This window comes from Ailuropoda melanoleuca, chromosome 3 (genome assembly GCF_002007445.2).
Source record: "Ailuropoda melanoleuca isolate Jingjing chromosome 3, ASM200744v2, whole genome shotgun sequence".
Lineage (NCBI taxonomy): Eukaryota > Metazoa > Chordata > Mammalia > Carnivora > Ursidae > Ailuropoda > Ailuropoda melanoleuca.
Window position 1 is genome coordinate 43,008,101 of NC_048220.1, and position 23,015 is coordinate 43,031,115.

The 23,015-nt window shown below is 39.5% G+C and overlaps 1 protein-coding gene across 1 annotated transcript in view; it reads left to right on the forward strand.

Annotated features, from left to right (window-relative positions):
- The first annotated feature begins 266 nt into the window (after positions 1-266).
- Positions 267-23,015, forward strand: part of RNF180 (ring finger protein 180) — a 197,525-nt gene continuing 174,776 nt past the window's right edge. The window contains exons 1-3 of the mRNA XM_034655636.1: positions 267-460; positions 6,784-6,791; positions 8,755-8,960. Coding sequence (XP_034511527.1) covers positions 267-460; positions 6,784-6,791; positions 8,755-8,960 — 408 coding nt within the window. The remainder of the gene's footprint in view (positions 461-6,783; positions 6,792-8,754; positions 8,961-23,015) is intronic.

Genomic DNA, 23,015 nt, shown 5'->3' on the forward strand with positions numbered 1-23,015 from the left:
AGCACTTAGGATTTTAGTTTTACTTTTGTTTGTGTGATTATTTGTTGCCTACACTAGGCTAAAACTTCCAAAAGAGTAGAAACCACTCTTATGGTATTGACCATTGGATTCCCAGTAAGTAGCGTGATATTTCACATAGTAGCTGCCTATTAAATGCATGTTTAATGAAAAAAGGTAAAAGTTGATAGATAGACATGTACAATCCTGTATTCTGTTATGAAATCTTAATCGGATTTCAGTTTACAACAAACCTATTAACAAAGAGTATGGCTACAACCTTTGACTACACCGATGGGCATATAATGCCGTGGTCAACGGAGATGAAAGGTCCTCTGTACTCTGTACTCCCAGACCGTGTGCGTGGCAGCACGCCTTTGTACTGGCTGCTCATGGAGTACGTGCATCCTCAGGCATGCACACGGCTTGCCTTCGTCGCTTCCGTATCTGCTCGGATATCACTGTATCAGTCAGGGTCCCAATAGGAAGCAGCAGACGTGGAAACAGACTACTTGAAGGGAGGTTTATGATCTGTAACCCCACCCCCACCCTCAGAACGTTTTGTGTGCCTTCCCTGCTTTACTTTCCTCCGTAGCGCATTTTACTTTCTAACATGCTAGGGGGTTTTACTTATTTATTTGTTGTCCATCCTGGTGAGAATGTCAGCTCCACAGGGGAAGGATTTTTATCTGTTTTGGTTACTGCTGTATCTTCCCACTGTAGATACACACACGAGAGATTCTCAGTAAAAATCTCTTGAGCGAATGAATGCTCTAAATCCTGGGGTCTACGTTTTTGAGAAGGGCATCAAATATTAGAGGAGGGCACTAGGATAATGCAGGGTCGGGCCTGCGTGTGCCAGAAATAGCTGAAGGGCCTGATCACACTTAGCCTAAAAATGAAACGGCAATGGATTGCCTTCACATCTTGAAAGGTTAACCCTATGAAACAGACATTCTATTGATATGTTCCATCAGAGGACAGAACTAAGGGCAGTGAGCCAAATGTTATGAAGATTTCAGGATGATATAATAAAGAATATTTGAATACTTAGAGCTGTCTAATAACAAGACAATGAAAATTTTGCTTTGTTCACAAGTAAATTGCTCATCATTCGGAGGGCCCTAACAGAACCAAATGGCTTTCTTCCAAGATATTATAGAAGCAATTGCTAAATTGAATGGAAAGTTTAACTACATTTCCCATTGCAGGGCACCAAATACACATTTTGGTTGAACAACTGAACGTTTCTATCAGTATTTGGCCAAAGTCAAGGTGAAAACTGAGAATCACCAGTGTGGAATGAATTCTTCAGGCTCAGAATAAAGCTGAAAATTTCTTTTAAAATATGACTGCGACATTGGTATTAAATTAATAATTTAAAAAGTCTAGTATTATAATCCGATCATTAGTCATTGCTGAGCACTAGCGTGGCTGGGTGCTCATGACAGCCCGCATTTGTGATAGTGAAAGCTCATCTTTGCTTGAGATCAGTAAGATGCAAGATAGGTTTCAGCTAGCTCTGTCAGTACAAGATACTGCCATTATGTCATTAATCTTCCTTCCGGCCAAGGTTATTCATTCTGAACTTTCTTAACCTATGCGCTGTTAATGCTCCAGACCCACAGATTCTTGGATGCACTTACACCGGCATTCCCAAACACTGACGCCTCATTCCCTGCCCGAATAAAATGCTTCCTGATGGCAATCATAGTAACTTTTTTCGCTTGCTTTCTTTCGTGTACTCATTGCTTCACAAAATCACTTCAGAGAATTTTTTTCATTTGGATAGAGTAACATCGCAAAATAGTAATGTAACTGTTTTTCAAAATATAAAGATGATGTCTATGTTATACTAGTTATACTCAAGTCAGCGTTTGGTTTTTTGGTTCTCGAAGCCGGAGGCTGAAGCTACAGCCAAGGAGTCTCTGCCATAGTTAACACCTCTCTCTGTAGGTGGACAAACACCGCAGAAGTAGAATCGTCATGACCCTGAGTGGGCAAGGCAGGGCTGACCTATCCCTGGTATTCAGAGTGCCTTCTGGTCCTACAATTCTAGGATTCTGTTATTTTATAGATAGGGAAACTGAGGTTCAGGCAGATGAAGCGGTTGGACCAGAAGCAGCACAGAGAGTGAACAAGCCAGGCTGAGGTCTTGTATCAGAGTGGCATTCATTCTGTTCCTGCGAAAGATCTAATTTGCCCAATTTCATGAAGGCACTGTGTCTAGAACTTTGCCCTCTGGGTAATACTCTCAGAGCAAGTCTCTAACCATAACCTTTGCTTATCTTTTCCCTTTTCTTTTCCCTTTCCTTTCTTTTCCCTTCCCTCCCTTCCTTTTCAAGAATTACTGACCTGGGCATCTTCACTTACCGGGTAGCTAACAGTAAAGTCCGAAAATGTAACTCTAAGACTGCAAGTTTGTGAATCCTTCATTAAAGGACAGAAGTGGCATCCACTCTGAATATTAACAGTTTGTGGGACAGAGAGGTATATGAAATGGTATGCACCAATATAAATGATGCTATTTTGGTAAATTTGTGAATTTCATGTCCTCAGTGCCCAAGACCGTAAACTTAAAAATTAGGACACACTGCAAGTTGAGCCTTTTGCAGGGAAAGCAAGAGTAGGCAGTCTGATAGATTCAGACCCACTGCTGCTAGAGTGAGCTAGAATAAAAAACTGTCATAACATTTAAATGGTTATATTTGCTTGAATTATTTTGGCAAGGCAGCACACATAAATCACGTGTTTTTACTTTTTCTCTGCTCTCCCTCTTTCTTACTCCCAGATGAATAACAATTGCTTCCATCAGCCAATTTCATTTAAATTCCGAAACCAGGGGTGCCTGGGTGGCTCAGTAGGACGAGCTTCTCACTCTTTTTTTTTTTTAATTTTAAGATTTTATTTATTTATTTGACAGGGAGAGACAGCCAGCGAAAGGGAATACAAACAGAGGGAGTGGGAGAGGAAGAAGCAGGCTTCCAGTGGAGGAGCCTGATGTGGGGCTCGATCCCAGAATGCTGGGATCACACCCTGAGCCGAAGGCAGACGCTTAACGACTACGCCACCCAGGCGCCCTGAGCTTCTCGCTCTTGACTTCAGCTCAGGGTCCTGGGGTGGAGCCCCACATCAGGCTCTGCGCTGGGTGGGGAGATTCTGTCTGTCTCCTTATGCCACTGTGCACATGCATGGGCTCGCTCTCTCTCTCTCCCTCTCTCTCCCTCTCCCTCTCCCTCCCTCTCCCCCCCGAAATAGATGACTAAATCTTTAAAAATGAATAAATTCTGCAGCCAAACAACTAACATTTGGAATGGGTCCCATAACAACATTTGAAGATGGAAGGGATATATAACTTCTTTGAAACTAGTAATAGTCTCAGGTTCAATAAATGAATTGGTTGTATTGACTCCACTTAACATTGATTGAAAAACTGCTTTGAATTATTAACTGAGAAAACACAACTCAGGTGAGGGACAGCAGACTCAGATTGGGGAGTTACCTCTGTAATCTGGAAGGAACTACTTAAATGAAGAGTGAGGGTTAAAACGTATATCCTTTACGAGTAGGATAGAAATTAATGTTAAGTTCACCTAATGATTATGTAATAGCTATCTAAATTATAAAATGTTCCTAATAAAAAATGACCTATTTAAATGATTTTGTTGTTTACAAGACTTGTCACATGCTGTTCGCATCTGATAATCAAAACAACAGGAATAAGACATACCATTTAAGATGAATCAGTTTGATATTTAAGTAAGTTAGATGACTTGCACAAGATCATGTAGCTAATAAATCATAAATCTCAAGTGTTCTTTGATATTTTCACAATACCATCTTTCTTTGAAAGAAGGTTTTTCCTATTAGTGTTTTAAAGATTAGGAAATGAACATCCCTGGTTAAAAAAAAAAATTCTGTCCTGATTTTAGTAATACTAATTTATTCAGTCTATATGATAAGTACATGTTACATATTTTAATTAGTATATATAATTATGTTATGTATAATTATAATTTAATACAGTAACTAAATATTAAGCCTCTGATTTAGTATCACTAGAGTGTTTTGAATGGAGTCACATTTCATTCCAACAGTAATAAAATACAAATTAGTGTGTATTGATGACTCACAAATACAAAATCATATTTATTCAGCTTTTTCAGATTTCAGTTGACTTGAGTACAGTTTGCAGTACGTACATAGTTCTTACACATCATGAAGAAAGAGAGTAAAAGTAAAAACACAACAACTGTCTTTTCCTGAGGGCTCTTCCCATCTCCGTTCCTATTACCTGTACATCTCGAGGACCATTGCTTTGCTCTATAATTTGATATTTGTTGTGTAATATTTCTACTGCAGGAACATAGAGATTACTTTGCCAGCGTCTTTCTGGCCTTGCTGCATTCCTGCCCAATCTGGGTCCCACGGACTTACCAGCAGTTCTTTTATGAAGTACTCATTCCTTTGATCCTTGTCCTTTGGCCATGCTCACTTTCCCAAGTCTGGGTCTCCTGTAAATCCTATCATTGGACTGTTTTTGTTTTTCTTCCTGAGATTAACATTTTGAAGAAATTTTCAAAACTTAAAAGATTTCTACCATCATTCAAGCTTCAGCCTGGCTCGTTATCTGATGTCCAGTAATCTTATTCTGTGCTCAGTTAACCACACAGTCACCCCTTAAAATAGACATTTTATTTTTGCCTATCTAGATATCCATTTCCATATTCTGATAATAGTACCCAGTATACTTTTTGGGAATTATGCCTCCTCCACTTTCAACCTTTATGGTCTGAGTAACGAAGCTAATTCTTCCCAACACCCACATCTCAATACACTGACATGAATTTTATGAGTGAGAAAATGACACTCACTTGGCCAACCTGCTAGTTACCTCCTTCTGTTGACAGTGATTGATGAGAATGGGCATGCAATCCAAGTCTGTATACTAAGCCTCAGTTCTAGAACTTTGCTGCAACTATTGGTAGAAAGAGATATTCTTTTTCCAGTGCAATTGCTAAACAGCTTCAATTTCAGCCTGGAGCTACTGGAGGCCAAATTTGCCACTGCATAGGCTGATCCTGCCTAAAAATAAAGCCAACACAGAAAAATAATGCCAAAAGATTGAGATAGCCTACTGATGGCAACATCTGAGCACTTAGATCCAAATATGCATAAAACTATCATAGACTTACTCCTGTGGACTACTGACTATTGTCCTTGGGTCAACTTGAATTGGGTTTGTGTCATTTCACTGAAATGAGTCCTAACTAAAGTACTATTGTACACAAACCATTTTCTTAAAGGTTGTCAATAACAGCTGGTATTTGTTGAGTCCTTACTGTATGTCAGATATTATTTTAGGTGTTTTACATAGATAAAATCACTGAAACCTCATAATAACTCTACATTATTTCCTATTTATGGATGAAGAAACTAAGGCAAAGAGAGACATGGAAACGTGTCCTAAGGTTTTATGAATTTAAATGGGATTCAAGCCAGGGCATTATGGTTCCAGAGCCCAACAGCTGAGCTATCCTACTGCCGCGGGAGTCATCAAACCCAGTGGCCTTTCTTCTTCCTCCTTCACCTCTTTGCCATGTCCGACACTACCTACTTGGTCTTCACACTCTCATGGAAAGCTTTTGCTTTCTACAACATGATTTTCTTATAATTCTTTCCAATCTTTCTAACAGGAACTTGTTTAGCTCTTTTTCTGCTGTGGTCCTAAATCTAGAATTTTCCTAAGGACTTGCTACTCTTCCCTTGGTGGTCTCACAACTTCCAGTATTGCCTCTGTGCAAATGATGCCATTAACTCAAGCTTTTATTTCTAACTGCCTGCTGTCTCAGATCACCTAAATGTCCTGCTCAGATCTCAAATGGCAGGGGTTGTGGCACACATTGTTGGGTTTCTAGGAATAAGTTGTAATTCCCATGTTATTTATCTGAATTTTGACTGGAAATTATAACTGAAGACAGAAGTTAGAAACCTCAACTACCAGGTCACGCAAAGACTACTGACGTAGGTACTTTGAGATGACTTCATACTCAGCTAGCCATTATGTCTGGTGGGATGACAGATGCTATTAGTAAATATTGAGATACCAATTACCTAGTGGTTAAATTAATAATCATTTGGTACCTTATAGCCATGAAGTTGGGTTTTTATCTGTCTTTCTACAAACAAAAAAAAAAAAAGAAATTAAAGCTCTTCTGTGAAGTATTGAAAATCACAGTCTTCCTCTGTAACTTGGAGACCATGAATATTTGTTAGGGTATTTATTGTAGAGAATTGTGTTTCTTCACTTTGGTTGTAAACTGGCAAGGAAGGTTGTTTTTAGTTCACCAGACCTGTACACATTAACTCCTCTCTAGGGTTCTGGTTTTTAAGCTTGATCATACATTAGAGTCACCTGAGGTTCCCCCCAGGAAATTCTGATCTAGTTGTACCAGGGTGACAATGGGCAAGAGTATTTTCACCAGCTCTTTATGAGGTACCAATGTTCAGTCAACATTGAGGACCATTGTTTTGAGGGTTCACTTTTCGGGCTGCGATGGATAACCAGTTGCATTTTAACTTCAAAAGAAACCATTTTTTAGCAGAAGTATTTTTATACTAAAATCTTGGCCAAAATTTGATTTTAACTGGGTGTCCTGTTTTTATTTGTCAAATTTTTCAACCTTGTCATCTCTCTGAACATTCTGTGGCTTCATAGGAAATACGAGGCTAAATTACATGCCTTAATCAGAAAATGTTAAGACTTTTTGTCTTGTCTTCTTTCAGGTCTGTTGGTAATACACTTTGTACTTCTAAAAATTTGTTTCTAAAAAAAAAAATGTGAATCAGCCAGGTCTCTGGTTCTATGAGCTGTCCACATTCTTCCTTGTGTTTTCCATATTGTTTACTGTAGCACTGGGAGATTCTAGCAAGTCTCAGGCCCTAAATCTCTCTTACGTTCCATTATGTCTCATCTTTGATTCCAGCTGGAGAACGTGTTCTTCTAAAGAATCATGTGATTACATGGGGCCTACCTGGATAATCTAGCATAATCTTCCTATTTGAGTTCATAACTCTAATTACATCTGCAAAGTCCTTTTTGCTATATAATTTAACATATTTACAGGATCCAGGGATGAGGATGTGAACATCTTTTGAGGGCCACTGTGCCTACCACAGTTGGCTTGGGTATAAATTTCACTTCTGTCTTCTAGCAAACCCTTACCTCACCCCTTTGTTGTAATGGAGCACATCCTCCAATTGTTTTCTGAGAAAGGATGCATGGAGAAAATATTTAAAAATTTGCGTATCTGAAATACCTGTTTTTAACCTCATGTTATTTTCTAGGTTGGAAATCAGTTTTCCTCAGGATTTATCTTTTATGTTTCTGTCAAAAAGTCTAGTGCCATTTTAATTTCTAAATCTTCATAAATGATCTTTATTTTTCCTCCCTGGAATCTATTAAAATCTTTTCTCTGACTGATATGCTTTGAAATTTCACAGTAATACACCTTGGTATAGATCATATTTATCCGTTGAGGTGAAAGCTTGTGTCCTCTTACCCTTCAGGTCTGAGGACTATTGTCTTGGTTTTCCTCAATAATTCTTTGTCTTCTATTCGCTGTGTTCACTGTTAGATATTTGACCCTTCTAGCCTAATTGTCCTAGCTGACACCTGCAGGACAAGGTTGAAAAGAAGTAGGAAGAGAGGACATTGTTGTCTTACTCTTGATCTTAGGGGAAACTATTCATTTTTTCACCATTAAGTATGATCTTAGCTTTGGTTTTTTTCTTTTTTTTTAATAGGTGTCTTTTATCAGGTTGAGGAAGTTCCCTTTGTTGAATGCTTTTTATCATGAAAACATTGCAGATTTTATCAAGTGCCTTTTCTTCATTTATTGAGATGATCCTGTGGCCTTTGCCTTTTATTCTAAGAGTATTACTTCAATAAACCAACTTGCATTCCTCAGAGAGGTCCTTCTTGGTCATGTTGTAAAATGTTTTATCTACGTTGGATTTAGGTTACCAGTTTTTTTGTGGATTTTTGTATTAATATTCATAAGGTGTATTGGTCTGTAGTTTTCTGTACTTTTTAATGTCTTTGGTTTTGTTACGGATTGCCTTGGATTCTCAGGTGGCAAATCATTACATGCAACCCTGGTCTTGGACAGGAATCTAAATAAGCCACTTCAGGCAAATGGAAATTTCTATCTAGCAGAAAAAGTGATACAGTCTTTAGAGGCTCCCCTTAGAGCTTCCTTCCCCTTCCTCAAACCAACTTATAAAATTTGCTTTTTATGTTCCAAACCTTATTTATAGTCTTTGGATCATCTATTTTCATTGTTTTGATGTGCTGCTGACAAGTCAAGATTTACTCCAAGAGGGCTCCCCCGCCCCCGCCACTCCCGGAATAAGCACTTTTGATTGACCTCTGGTCATCAGCTCACATTCCTCGAGAGTGAAGTCAAGAACACTTTAGGGATTAATCCCAGTTGAACAAAGGTGGAACTTTAGGCACCAGAAGCAATAGACCCAGGAGGTGGGCTCAGAAGTCTGACCTCTAGGAGGGACAGGGTGAAGCCAAGATTGCAGAAGGCCTAGGAAACTTAAGTTGCTCTGCTAAGGGGATGGCAAGAGAGAACAACTTTGCCCAGGTCTCGCCGAGCCCGGCGCTGCTGGCGCGACTCGGGTAGGCACTGGGTCAGGGCGGGGCGTCGCCCACACTCAGCCGGGGCGGAACCCACCGAGGTGAATGAGCTGGGCGGTGTGCGGCGGGGAGCGCCCGGGCACCGAGACCCGGGCGAGCTGGAGCGCTTTCCGCGGGGTTTGGCTCCTGTCGCTTCCCGTCTCGCAGAACCGGCATCGCGGCCGCTAGAGCCGCGGCGCTGCGAGTCCTCAGAGCCGGGGCTGCGGGGCGCGCCGAGAGGGGGCGCGGAGCCGGCGGCTCCCGGACGCGGACGCAGGTAAGGGCCGACGCCTCGGAGCCCGGCCGGGAGCGCCGCCGCGAGAGTGTCCGGCCTCCCCTGGCCCTGACCCTCTGTGGTAGCTCTGCCGCTCGCAGACCTCGGACTGCTGAAGGTCTGGGCTGGCCTGGGCTGGGCTGGGCTGGGGCTGGCCTGGCTGCCTCCCGCCCCGGCCTCAGGTGATGCGGCCGCAGGGCTTCAACTTGAGCGCTTGAGGCTCCGCTGGAGTCCCCGGGGCGCGACCGTAGACCGGGTGGAATTACACCGGGTCTGGAAATGTGAGCCGGAGCCGTGAGGATGGGGCCAGGCTGGGGGGTGGGGTGGGGGGGTGAGCAGGGTTCCGGCGGAGGGCGGGGAACCGGTGGTGGGCGACTGGGTCAGTTGCTGGATGCCCTCCAGGTCGGAGTTGAGGAACTGAGTCCTGTTTCTTCTGAGAGCTTGTGGGAAGCGTCGGCACACACCCCCTTCGGTGGCCCATTGCCTCTGTACAGAGCCACTTTCTTTTGTCTGGTCCATTTTGGTATTGGCCTTTCAGCTGCTTTTGTTGCAGCCTTCGATCCAGAGTGTACAGACTTGGGTAGGCTGAGGTTATAACGACGCTTTGTGCAGCGGGGGGAGGTGAGGAGAGGGTTGGGGGTGGGGGGCTGTTATTATTACTAGCATATTTAACACTAGCATGTGTGTATTACTGTGTTCTTTTCCAGATAGTACTCAATACTTTTGTAGCATCTAATAGTTTCAGGTGCACAGGACAGCATTCGTTAGTTAACTTCAAAGGAGCGTTGTGTGGACAGGTTCCTATTAAATTATCCCATTTTATAGACCAGACAGCTGAGGCACCCACGCAGAAACACGATTGTATCAAAATTAAATAGTCAGCCCTTGTGGGAGCTGTGATTAGAACTTGTCTGGCTGAGAGTTATTCTCGCTCCAGTCACTCAACATCATACAAAATGTAGGGCTCAGAGTGCCCGTCAGATACTCTTTATGTTTTTGTTACACATTAGTTACTAATGCCTCTCATTAAAAACAGAGTTGGGTCCTCTCAGATTCCTGGAATAGTACCCCTAAAAAGTGATGCTTAAAAGACCAGAATCATTTTGTTGCGGAAACCCGAGTTCAACTGCCTGTCGCCTGAAAGACCAACACTCAAGAGAGGAGTTTTGATTGGAAAGGAATATGAGCTTTCTTCAGGAGACCAGCCCCCTGGGGGAGAAGGTGGCCTCTTGTCCAAAGCCCCCACCCCCACCCCAAGTTTCTGCCTGGCCCAGAGATTTTTAAAGGTGTTTAATCGGTTAAGGGAGTACAGTGTCTCTGTGACGTTACTTGATTACATCCAGACTTGGTGATATCAGCTACAGAGTTATCTTGGTCCTTGGAGGTTGTGCAAGAAGATCTGGTTCTTTGGTACCCAGGGGTGGTTGTACAAGAGTACTCTGTTCTTTCTGCAGTGGAGGGCAAGGTTTACAGATGCACAAAGGGAGATCAGTAAAGTCATTTGAGTGACCTTAAGACAAAACAAAACAAAAAAACATTTTGCTAAAAGACTGCTGGACTAATCAGAAAGTCGAGGTGGCTTCAAGCATACTTGCTGGCCTCTGGCCTGGGAAAGTTCTAGTCTCTTAACTCTCAAGGCCGGTGGTTTGCCCATCTCAAAGAAAGCAAATTAGTTCTGTTGCAGATCAAGGGCCTTACATCAGCAGGCAAGGAGTGTGTTAGTTTGAAGCAAGTTAACCCTTAAGACCAGCTGGACTGCTGTTACAGTTTTAGTTGTTGAATAGAATCACCAGAGTAGTTGTAAGGACTAAATTTGTTTGTCTTTGGTCTGTCAAATCTTTAATATCATATATAAATACAGTGGGAGCCCTAAATAGTTATTTAATGAACAAGTAGAATGGAAGAAGTGAGCACATAGGTATTCTAAACATTGAGCAGCAAGTTTTCTTTTCTCAACAGAAGAATTAAATGTTTAAGAGAATAGCCATTTCAATAATTTCAATGAAACTTGTAATCGTGTGCATTTATGTTGTTGTACTTTAACTCTCCAGAACCAGCAACAGTTCGCCAGTTTCCCTAGGGTTTGCTCTTACGCGAGTTTGCTGATAGAGCTTTTACTGCCCATATTTCTTCCTCTCTTTCATTTATATATTTGGTTTTTTCAAAGTGAAGATATTTTTTCTTCAAAAATCAAGTATTTTAAAAAACCTAAGCTTTCTTTTTTGATAAAGCAGACTCTAGTAGGATGCTTATGAGCATATTTTAAGGTAGACCCCAACCTCTTTAATAAGTAGCTGTCGTACATCAAGCAAGAATTCTTTCAGGCAACTATGCAATGAATTAATAATCATTTTAATGGATCTCTGTAATATTTCATGACACACCTACCTCATTTAATGCCTTCTTATCAAGCAGCATAAAGCTAAAACATTTTATTTAAATTTTGCTAAGTACATAGCAGAAATGTTAGGGCATGATATGCCTAGACTTAATAATTGACTCATGAAATAAACACAATTCTTTCCTTATTCATACTTCATTCAGCCACCTGAAAAAAAAAAAGAATAATAATTTGGGCTTTCTCTCATAAAGGATATTTGGAGAACTAATGAAGTAAGTATAGTTAACTATATGGAAAAAAAGATGCCCTGTGACTGCACAGTGTATATAGAGTCATGAAACCCTGCCCCTCCCCCAAACATGCTGTTACTTATTTTTTGAAAGAGTGGTCATTCCAAGTAGTAACTTTAGGAAGCTAAACACTTCCAAAAGTACTGCTGCCGGTCACAATTATCTTGAATCTTTTGAAATTTCTAGTCAGTTTATAAGTAACAAAAACATGCTTTTAGGATCACTTTTGTAAGTACTGTTTTTTGTATTTTTTAATAAAAAAACTGTATAACTGAATTTGAACCCATATTTTATTAAACTTAACTTGATAAAATGATTTCTGCATGATTGTGAAACTCATTTCTGCCTTCAAGATTTTACCACCATTAAGGATGTGGAAAAGATTTTTTGAAAGGCTATGAAAGCAATTTCAAAAGGGTGATTTAGAAATAGTTTTAAATAATGGCAACATTTTTAGAATAACTTTGCATCCTTCCCAGAGTGACTGCTCTGGAAGAGACGATGTGTACGTGAAGGCTGTGTGTTTGTGTGTATATTTGTACATAGATGTATTTATTTCTATGTATACCTTTGTATGTTTGTTTTGAAACTAATAATCTGTATTGTGCCCTAACAATTTATAATAGTCCGTAATAAAATGGGGATATAAAAATACCCGCATTAAAATATCTTATTATAGGGCACCTGCGTGGCTCAGTCGGTTAAGCATCCAACTCTTGGTTTCCGCTCAGGTCACGATCTCAGGGGTCTTGAGATAGACCCCCATGTTGGGCCCCACGGTGGGCCCCGTGAGCACAGAGTCTGCAACATTCTGTTTCTGCCCCTCCCCCTGCACACTAGCACATGCACCATCTCTCTCTCTCTCTCTCTTTCAAATAAATCTTAAAAAAAAAAAAAATCTTGTTTTCGTTCTAGTATACGATAGTGTATAAAAATAGAATCTTATTGATGAAAACTAAGTATTCTCAGTACTGTAAACATTAAGCACTTAATTAACAAGGTGTTTTATTGCTTTCTTAGATTTTGAAAAAATTTAAGGAAATGACTTGATTGGCAAATCTGTTAGAAAATCTAGCTAAGGAAATTAGATCCGTTGCAATTTTTTTAATCCTGATAAATTACTCTGTAGTAAGCAGAGATATTAGAGATGGTTATATTATAATAGAACTGATCTCAAATTCTGTAATCTCTTTACCTGATTAATTCACTGATGGTTTGATAGCTGGAAAACTTTAGAAACAATCAGTAGATCATTAGCGCACATTTTTAAAGTGGCTTCAAAACATCCTTCTTACAGTTGCTGAGATAAGCATGAGAGTTATTCCGAATGAGAATTGCTTGTCCTATTTAGAAGCCTGTTTAGAAAATTCATCCAAGGGGCCAGAACTGAAGTATGGACACCATTGTAGCCAGCTTTTAATGACTAGTATAGACAGGTGGGCCAATGATACAGTGAGTAAATTGAGGACTGTTTAAAGTTTACTTGATAGAGACAGAAATGAAAACTGAGCTATATTTTTTTGGCCATATTCTCTTCGAATTTTTGGTTTTAAGGCAGAAACTATTCTTTCTCGGACTACTTGTCTTTAGGAGAATTTATAAATTGTATAATAAATATTTATATAGCTGTACCTGTCTGACTTAAAACCAGCTAAGGCCGTATAGTCCTAAATAAGCTATCTCTCTTCTGGTCAGGCATTACACTGTTTGCTCACCAAACGACCATATCATTTCCTAACTTAGTGTTTCAGCTCATATTATTTTCCTTGCTCAAAGTACCCATTTCTCTCCACTCTACTTGACTAATGGTCTCTAAATCTTCTCTATCCTTTAAGACCCAGCTGTAATACCACTGTTATCCACAAAGCTTTCCCTGACGCCCTAGTTCTTGTTTTTAATTTACCAGGTAGTTCCATGTATGGGTTACTTTCTGTGTTTTTTATTATTTCATTTACTTTGTCCTTGAACTTGTTCTCTACCTAGATTTTTTTCCTCAAAGACACAAGTCATACCTTAAATATATATTTTTTCTGAGTCATATACATCAACTAGAACACTGGATAATAGGATGTATCCGCTTACAACATTAGATCTATGAAATAAATTTATTAATCAGATACTCAGGTACAATGTCTTCATGCTTCATAATTATATCAGTTAGTGTTCTAGCAGAAAATAGGTTGCAGTCTCAAATGGGGTAATGGAGAAGAGTTTAACTTGAAAGGTATGCCTGCATTAAAATGAATCGATGGATGCAATAATGGATGGCGAAGCATCCCAGGACTAGCAGTAGTGGGAGCCATTATTGTCCCTAGGCCTGAATGGATATAAGAAGAGAACCATTACTAAAACCCAAAGAGGATAGCTATGTGGAAAAGGCTGTCCAACTACAGCTCTGGCCTTTCTGTGATCGGGCAGGGAAAGAGCTGGGGAAAGAAATACCCGAGCTACACTGTCTTGCAGTCCTGTGATGTCCTCTTTTTGTCTAGTCTAACTTAGTTACTAACATGCAAGAACACTTTATTTATGAATGATGCATTTCATTTGAACCACTATCTTCTTTTTTTTCCTTGCGGCGTTAGCTGGTATGGTATTATTATACATGTCTTATCAATTGTTTATTCTCTCATTTTTTATGTTTGGTTGTACAGTGCATAGGTGAGAGTTGTAGAACTGTCTGCATGGTCATTGGCAAATCTGTCCCTTTACCATTTCAACCATGTGACTCGTCTGAGTCAGTCAGGGTTGCTCATTTTTTCTCTTTGTGCCATTTTGTAGTTCAGTGGTTTTCAGTCTTAGTGTATGTAGTTCTCAATGGAATGATTCTGATTCAAGCAGGTTTGGGATAAGGCTTGAGCATCTGTCCATTTATTTATTTATTGAGCATCTGTTCTTTTAAAAAGTATTCAGATATTTCAGATACACAACATGTGAGAAGCACTAGCAAAGTTAATCACCTTGACCCAAAGGTTACGGTTGTAGCCCCTTTCTCCTCCTTGTATATATAGCACTGTAAATAAGGCTCAAATGCAATTCTAATGTTGCTTTATGTACTCGTGAAAGCAAAATAAATGTTTTAGATATTTAACATTGAGAAATGCTTATAATACAGGATGCAAGGTATGTGGTTTCCATGTTACTAAAAATAATTTGAAGTTTAGGAAAATCAGAAAACATTTCAAATAAACAAATAGTGAATAATACAAGAAGACTAATGTTCTCATTACTTAGTCATATAAAAATTAACATTTTATTATTTTTTTCTGATTTTTTAAAAGATAAGATTTAAGCCCCCTTAAATTCCTTCTTAGTGGTTACCATTATCCTAAACTTGGTGTCTTTTATTCTTATTCATATTTATAAATGTATGCTGCCTCAGCATGTATCTGTAAACAAAATATAACATTGTTGCACATGCTTTAAAATTTTTTTGTGTTACTATCCTGTGTATGTCATTTTTTAGTGGGTATATTTCTGCAGCCCTTTTTCCTTAACATAATTTAGAATTTTTTCTAGATACATGTACCTTTAGTTTGCTTTTATTGCTATACAGTATTAAGTTGTATCAATGAGCAAAACTTTGTCAAATCTATTGCAAAGTGTTGCTAAAATGGAAGTTCTTGTATATTTTTTATGCACATAAAAACCTAGATGTAAAACTGTAAATCAGTAGATAAACATTCTCTTACCAGATTTGGCCAAATTGCTTTCCAAAATGGTCGTACCTAGTTGCACTTCCCCACAGCAGTTTGAGACGCTTGCTGTTGCTCCATATCATTTTTACAGGGGATGTTGTCAGATGTTTAAATTTTCCCCAATGTAATGGTCATGAAATAGTATCTTATTTTAATTTTAACTTTCCCCCATTTCTGGTGAAATTGAACACTTTCCATATGATTGCTAGCCATTTGCATTTCCTTTTCCAGAAATAGTGTTTTCCTAAGTTTTGCAGCTTTTTACCTTACTGATAGAAATTATTTCTAGGTAAGAAGTAAACATGCCAGATAGCTTAACACTGGAATATCCATAAAATTATTAACCTTTTAACAAGTTGCACAAGTTTCCCGGTTCAAAAGTGGTATCTGAATGGCAGCCTCCAGTGTAATTTTTTCTCATGTTGCGTTAAGTTCCTGTGAAGACGTAGAATAAAGTGAAAACACAACATAAAACAAAACAAAATCTCATAAAACACAAAAACCAGGAAAAAAAAAAGTGACCCTAAGAAGCAGATTGTCCTCTGCTAAGAAGAATTTCTCTACATGAGCTTCTTTCCCTGTGCCAGTCTTGCCTGTTGATACATACAGACTGCCTGATAAACACAGACTAAGGGGCTTTTTCTGCCCTTCAGTCAGTTCCTTCAGGTCAGTAGTTCCCTCTGCCAACTAGCAAACTGGGAAGACATCTCTCTCAGCCTCTCAGATACTGCTCTGAAACTCCTGATGTTCTTTCACTTTCTGTGTTCCATGCAAATTTCAACAAGTGTGCAGCTGGAATGTAGGGGGCTTGTGGTGGGTGCCACAGAGCATTTGGAGAGCAGAAACACAAAGAACCGTATTGATAGTACATGGCAGGAATACAGGATATGGCAGGAATGGCATTTGTACCTGTTTCATGGGTCCTATCAGTTTCTCTCCCAGGGAAATGGATAGGCAATAAAGGGTGCTGCACGATGCCCGCTCTGAAGAACGGAAGAGAGAACAGGGAACCAGTTGGTGGAAGCCTTCTAGAGATAGGGAAACTGGATTGAGCGCTTTGTGTATTGGCAAGCTCTGCCACCGTAGATCTGAGTAGGCGGGCAGAAGAGTGACCGTGGTAGTTTTTTCTTACTTTGTTTCACACCAAATCTAGTCAGGTCTTACTGTGATTCATTCCTAAAATGAAATCTCTGAAATACTGTGGAACAAAGGAAGGTTGATAATTAAAAAGAATTGTGATATAACATTAATTTCAGAGACTTGATAGGTAGCAGTTGCATGAACACTATGTTTTGTATCCAGAGTACTCCCTTTAGGCTTCCGGGGTTCTGCAAATAGTGAAACATTTAAGCTCTTCTTTTCTTTTGTCAAGTTGATATTTTGGAATCCCTTACAAGATTTTGTATGAGGGGAAAAAGTGCCACTGCTGCTTTCTCAAATGCTGGTATTCTCAAAAGAAATTTCATAAATCAAATCAATTTCATTAGGCAATCTTACTAATCATCATTAAACATATTGTTGTGAAATTATGGATGTGAGATGTACTGAATCATGAGTAACTGCTCAGAATGTGGGAAAAATTAGTGCATCACAGGTGCAGAAACATTTAAAGAAGGCAAGCTAAACCATACATTCTGCAGGAGCCTTTGAGGGCCTCAGTGAAGGGGAGGACAGAAAAAAACAACTAGGGCAGCATGGGGCTTTCAGGATATCATAAGCCACATCATCTTAGTTACGAGCATCACTGAATTTCAGGGTGATCCATGGTGAAGGATTGCCTATGTACAACCTGTTCTACATAGACAAGTATTTGTTTGCCAGACAGTGGTAAATGGGAAAATAAATGATAGTCCATTAGCTATGTCATGATGTAAAGTACACAGCCCCAGTGCAAGTGTTAAAAGCAAAAAAGTACCAGTATCCAGATGGTAAGCTAGGAGTGTGTGCTGTTCTTGCAGACTCTGTTGACTTACTGGACTCTGTTTTATTGTTAGAATGGTTAAAGGAGGGTACTTCTGATTCCACCCAAAAGCTGATCAAGACCGAAAGTAGATCTTGTTACTTGTAATGAGTTACTGCTTCCATGCCTAACCTACCCTTTTTCACTGTAGTCATCTAAGATGCCAGCAGGAGGGGTGGGGGAGGTGGGCAGCCAGTGATGCTTTCACCTCCTCTCTTTCAGTAAATAGCTTAACAGAGAGCACTTTGCCCCATCCCAACTTTAAACTTTAAACCACTTCACTCCTCTTATCCTTACAAATCGTAAGACTCAAGAAAATAAGAACTTTGCCCTCACAAAGTGGTGAGAATAGTTTAGGAAGTTACTTAAGTTCTCTAGGCCTCAGTTTCCTTATCTATAAAATGAAGTTAACAATTCTTACCTCACAGGAATACCCTGATGATTAAGGGAGCTAATGCTATTTAATAAGTACTGTACTCAAAAATACTAGCTAGTATTTAAAATAATACCAACCCTTTGACTGCATGTTGTATATGTAGAGATTTTAGTTTAAAAATATCAAGAGCATATCTCGTTCTGGCCCATTGCTAATTAAAAAGAGAAAAAGTACAGTTTTCTGATGCATTCCCCCTTGATGTTTGTAAGTAATTTGAATATATCCAGTAACACATAGTCATCAAACCACATATGATGTCATGCAACTCAGACAGTGTTCTAAGATGGAGCCTCTGAAGAGTTAATCTCTTTAACAGCTTGAGGAGGCTGAGACCAGCTTCCTTTGGTGGTGTTTGCCAGAGTACCCTGGTGACACCAATAAATTGTGCCCTGACTTTAAGCAGAGTAAGGAGGTTGGGGTTTTGTTTTTTTTTTTTGGTTTTTTTTTTTTTCGGTCTTCCCTCTGCTTACTTACTCACTCAGTCAGCTGATCGGTGCCCAGCACTGTGTCAGCACTACAGTAGATTGAACTGTCAAGGAGCTGGCAACTCAGCAAAGAAGATCGACATGGAACAAGTAATTAAAAGTGTGATGAATGTTCTGAGGGAGAAGTAGAAAGGTCTTCGGTGGAAAATAATAGCTTCTTATCCCCACCCCCTCAGAAAGGGGTGTTTAAGCTGAGACCTGAAGGATATGGAGGTACTCCCTAGAGGCTACAGGTAAGCTTTCCAGGGATCCAGCGATAGGAGTAGGAGGAGGGAGCCAGTAGAGTGGAGGACCTGAGAAGGGCTGGCCTGCTGGGCTGTAGAGCAGACTGGGCCAGGGCATGGGCAGCAGCCTGGTCAGCACAGCACTAGGAAGCCTCTGAAGGCAGCAAGCAGGAGAGTAATGACTGGTTTTGTGTGTTCAACAGACTGTTCCTCCAGTGTAGAGAATAAAATATTTCAGATTTTCATAAAGTAAAATTTTGGTGACTAGAACCATAATTTCTGGCCTAGAATTTTTGAGGCCACATGTTTATTTGCTTATTGTTTATAGAGGATATGGAATGAAATGTCTTCCTTTCTCCACATTTCTCCCTTGGTTTGTTAGAGAAATTCTATTCTGTTCTACCCTCCCCCCTTTTGTGCGTGTGTGTGCACAAGTTGGGGAGGGGCAAAGGGAGACCACGAAGGAGAAGCAGGCTCCCCGCTGAGCACAGAACCCAATGTGGGGCTCGATCCCAGGACCCTGCACTCATGACCAGAACCGAAATCAAAAGCCAGATGCTTAAGTGACTAAACCACCCAGGCTTCCCTCCATTCTATCTTTTTGGAAAAAAAAAAAAATGGCAAGGAAGGTTTTGCCCCCAATTCACCTTAATCCTCTTCCCTCACCATCCTTTCAGGATTTTCAAGTTTTCAGAACAAATTCTAAGAATCATGACTATAACTCTGAGCGGCATTGCCAAATAACAGGAATAAGAAGTTTTTCTTGGATTAGTTAACTGAGGGGGAAGCTACCAGTTATGATAACCTGAAAACCTATGCTACATATACCTAGACCTTGTCTAGAAACGTTCGTTTATGTATCATGTAGATTGATAGATGAAATTGTAGCCAAGTAGAAGAACGCAGAGTAGCCAAAAAGAACACGGGTAGGGAGAGCTTGGAAAGTAGACACATGACAAACTGTCCTTGCTCTTTGGGTGAGGTCGCTAAGGCTCACCAACATAGAGGCTTGTTGTTTCTTTTGTTTTGTTTTTTTCCTAGGGGCTTGGATTTTAATACTCCTAGTCATCCAGGAGACCAGAGTCCTTGGGTACACATGAGGGTAGGAAGTTGGCAACGGAAACGTCCCAGTAAAGCCATGACTTGGAAAGGGCAACATTCTCAGTGTAACAGATTAGAAAAAAAAAAAAAAATTCCGCTGACACAGAGAGATTATAACAAAGTCTATATTGGCTTAATCTCTGAGCAGAACACAGAGAAAAGCCTCATCTGAAAATTATGTTTATTAAATTTTGTTAAATTTATAAAAAATTTCAAACATACACAGAAGTAAACAGAATGGCATAATGAATCCTCATGTATCCATCAGCCAGCTTCAATAGCTATTATTCTTTGATTTTTCTTTTCCTACATTATGTCATTTGCTTCTACATTATATATAGTTTTGCCTAGAAATAATCAAAGTTAACAGTATTTATCTCTAGCCTGAAGACCTTTTAAAATATATATAACAACAGCATTATGTTATCACGTCCACAAGGTTAACAGTTTTTTAGTATCATCCAGTACCTAGTTAATGTGTAATTTCCCCATTTGTCTCAAAAACTTTTTTTTTTTAGAGTCGATTTCTTCGAATCAGGATTGAAACATGGTCTACACATTGCATTTGATTGATATCTTGTATGTCTTAAGTTTCTCCTCCCTCTTAAAAATTCGTTTGTTGAAAAAAAAAAAAAACCCGAGTCACTGGTAGAATTTTTTCACATTCTGTATATGGCCAGTTGTATGCTTATGGTGTCATTTAACATGTTCTCTTAATCTTTGTTTAGTAAAGAAAATGGTTCTCAGATTTAGCTGCTTGCTTGCTTTGGTTCCTGTTAATTTTTTTTTTTTTTTTTAAATATGGATGGTGCTGAGTACTTTTAACTGCATTCCATCAGGAGGCACATGATGTTTGGTTGTTGTTATGGGCTGAAATGTGTCCTTGCAAATTAATATGTTGAAGAGATAACTCCCAGGGTCTCAGAATGTGACTGTGTTTGGATATAAAATGTTCAAAGAGGGGCTTAAGTTAAAATGAGGCCGTTTGGGTAGGCCTCTATCCAGTCTGATTGGTGTCCTTATTAGCAGAGGAAATTTTTGGATTCACAAAAAGACATCAGGATGGGTGCCTCCAGAGACCATATGAAGACCCATGAGAAGGAAGCCATCTAAAACCCAAAGAGAAAGACCTCTGAGGAAACCAATCCTGATGGTCCCTTGATTTTAGACTCCTAGCTTCCAGGACTGTGAGAAAAATTTCTGTTGTTAAAGCTATCCAGTTCATGGTCCTTTGTTATGGTAGCCCTAGCGAGCTAATACAGTTGTCCTCTGTTTAGTCATGGTGGTTTAGTGGTGATGTTGATCTTCGAGTTCATGTGGTACAGCCTTGTATATACATTATACAATGTCCGTCATCCTTTTTTTCTGATGTTTTTAGTATCTACTGATGGTCTTTTTCCCTAAATCTATCATTTTACTAGGGGTTGAAAAATGGTGATTGCATTAATCATCCTACATTTATTAGCATGTTGTCTCATGAGTTTTTCCTCATTAACTATTTGGTTACCCTGAAATAATTGTATAGCAAAGGTAGAATAAGTGCTTGATTTGATTCTTCCCTTTATCCGTTTTCAGATTCTCATGTCCTCTAAATCACTTGAGAAGCCTTAACTTCAGATTTTAGGTCCTGAATTTATACTACCAGGATGAGCCCCCAAACTGAGAAACTTCCCCAAAGAGTATTCTTGTGCTGGCGATGTCCTTTCACACCTGATCAATGTGAAAAGGCTCTTTCTGGAGAGATAGGTCCTCAAACAGGGCCTCATACTTGTGTTGTGGTAGAGTTTATATTCCAAGATTATAAAAGTCAGGAGAAAATGAGTGAGAATGAGGGGTCAGTATTTGGTTCTTTTCCATACTTAAATCCTTGTAGGTCTTAACCAGTTTCTGGCTTTAGAGAACCATCTCACATTTAAATCTCAGACACTCTTTATAAGTCCAGATTCCTGAACCCAGCGGTGTACTTAATAGTTATTTTTGAAAGTCAAATAGGCCTCTCAAATTTAATATATCCTAAACTGAACTCCAGATCTACCCTCCTGTTGCACTGCATCCTTCCCCATATCAGCCGATGGCAGTTCCATTCTTAAAGTCACTCATGCTAAAAAATTTGGAGCTATGCTTGATTCTTTTCTTAGACCCTATATTCAGTCTGTCTAGAAATCCTGTTTGCTCTGTCTACAATGTATATCCAGAATTTGACCATTATTTACTACCATCACTGCTACCACCCTGATCAGAGTCTTGTCTTTTGTTTTTCCATTATATGAAGTTTATCTGGTAGAAGAGGTAATAAATAGTTTTAATAACCATATTTCTGCCTCATACTTAGAATTATATCTAAAACATGGGGTGCCTGGGTGGCTTAGTCGGTTAAGTGTCTGCCCTTGACTCAGGTCATGATCTTGGGGTCGTGGGGTTCCGCGTCAGGTTCCCTGCTCAGCTAGGAGTCTGCTTCTCCCTCTCCCTCTGCCCCTCTCTGATCTCGTGCTTTCTCTCTCTTCCTCTGTCTCAAATAAATAAAATCTTTAAAGACTTTTATATAAAACTAAATCTTAAGCCTTTTTCTGGGAGCTTACAGTTTATAGGAAGAAACAAATGTATGCTTTAGTGTGATACCTGGTGGTGCGGTGACTTGAGTACTAATCAGAGGCTTAAGTAACACACCAACTATTCAAAGGTAAAGACTGCTCAGGAAAGAGCAAGCAGTAAAATACCAGAAGCTGTAAACCCTTTTGGGGGGGGGGAGATGACGGGATAATTAAGTAAAATAAAGAAGCCCAAGGTTTTGGCTTCCAGGTCAGTGCTTTATCCGCTGGTCTCAGTTATCTAGTAATCTTTTGCAGTAACCTAGTATACTAGGTTGCCTCTGTAGCCAACAGAAAGCCTCTGTGTAACTGTTCCTTTTGTCTAGAAGAAAAATGGATGTTGAAGCCAGGTCAGTGTGCTTCTCTTTGTCACCACTTTCTCATGTGAATCATTTCTTGGTTGTGGATACTTGACCCATCAAAAAGAATGTAGCCATCCAATAAAAGCACGGCAAGTTAGACAGCTGACTACCACCCTCTGATTAAGACCATGGCTCATATCATATTAATATGTTTCACATAAGGTAAATACCGTATAGCTCTTTTTTACCTTTGTAAGAAATCAGTCTGAGAAACATTTGGGGAATTAAGACTCCGTTTAACCTCAGGATCAATTCTTTATTAAGATGTTTCCCTCTCAGAACCCTGATAATTTTGTGTACTTTCTCCCACCCAGCTGGCTTAGAATCCCTCTCAACTTCTAGAGCCTCAAAGCCTATATCTGTAGCCTCAAAGCATAATTTAAAGTTTATTTTAAACAATTCCCTGACTTTATTTTCTTCTTCCCACTGTCCCTTCTTGGTCCAGTTAGGAATATTATTGGCAATTTTATTTAAAATACATTAGATATATTTTAGATTGTTCAAAAATCCCCAAAATGACTAAGTCTATTCCTTGGAACAAAAAATGGCAGACTTACTCTATGGTGATTTCTAATA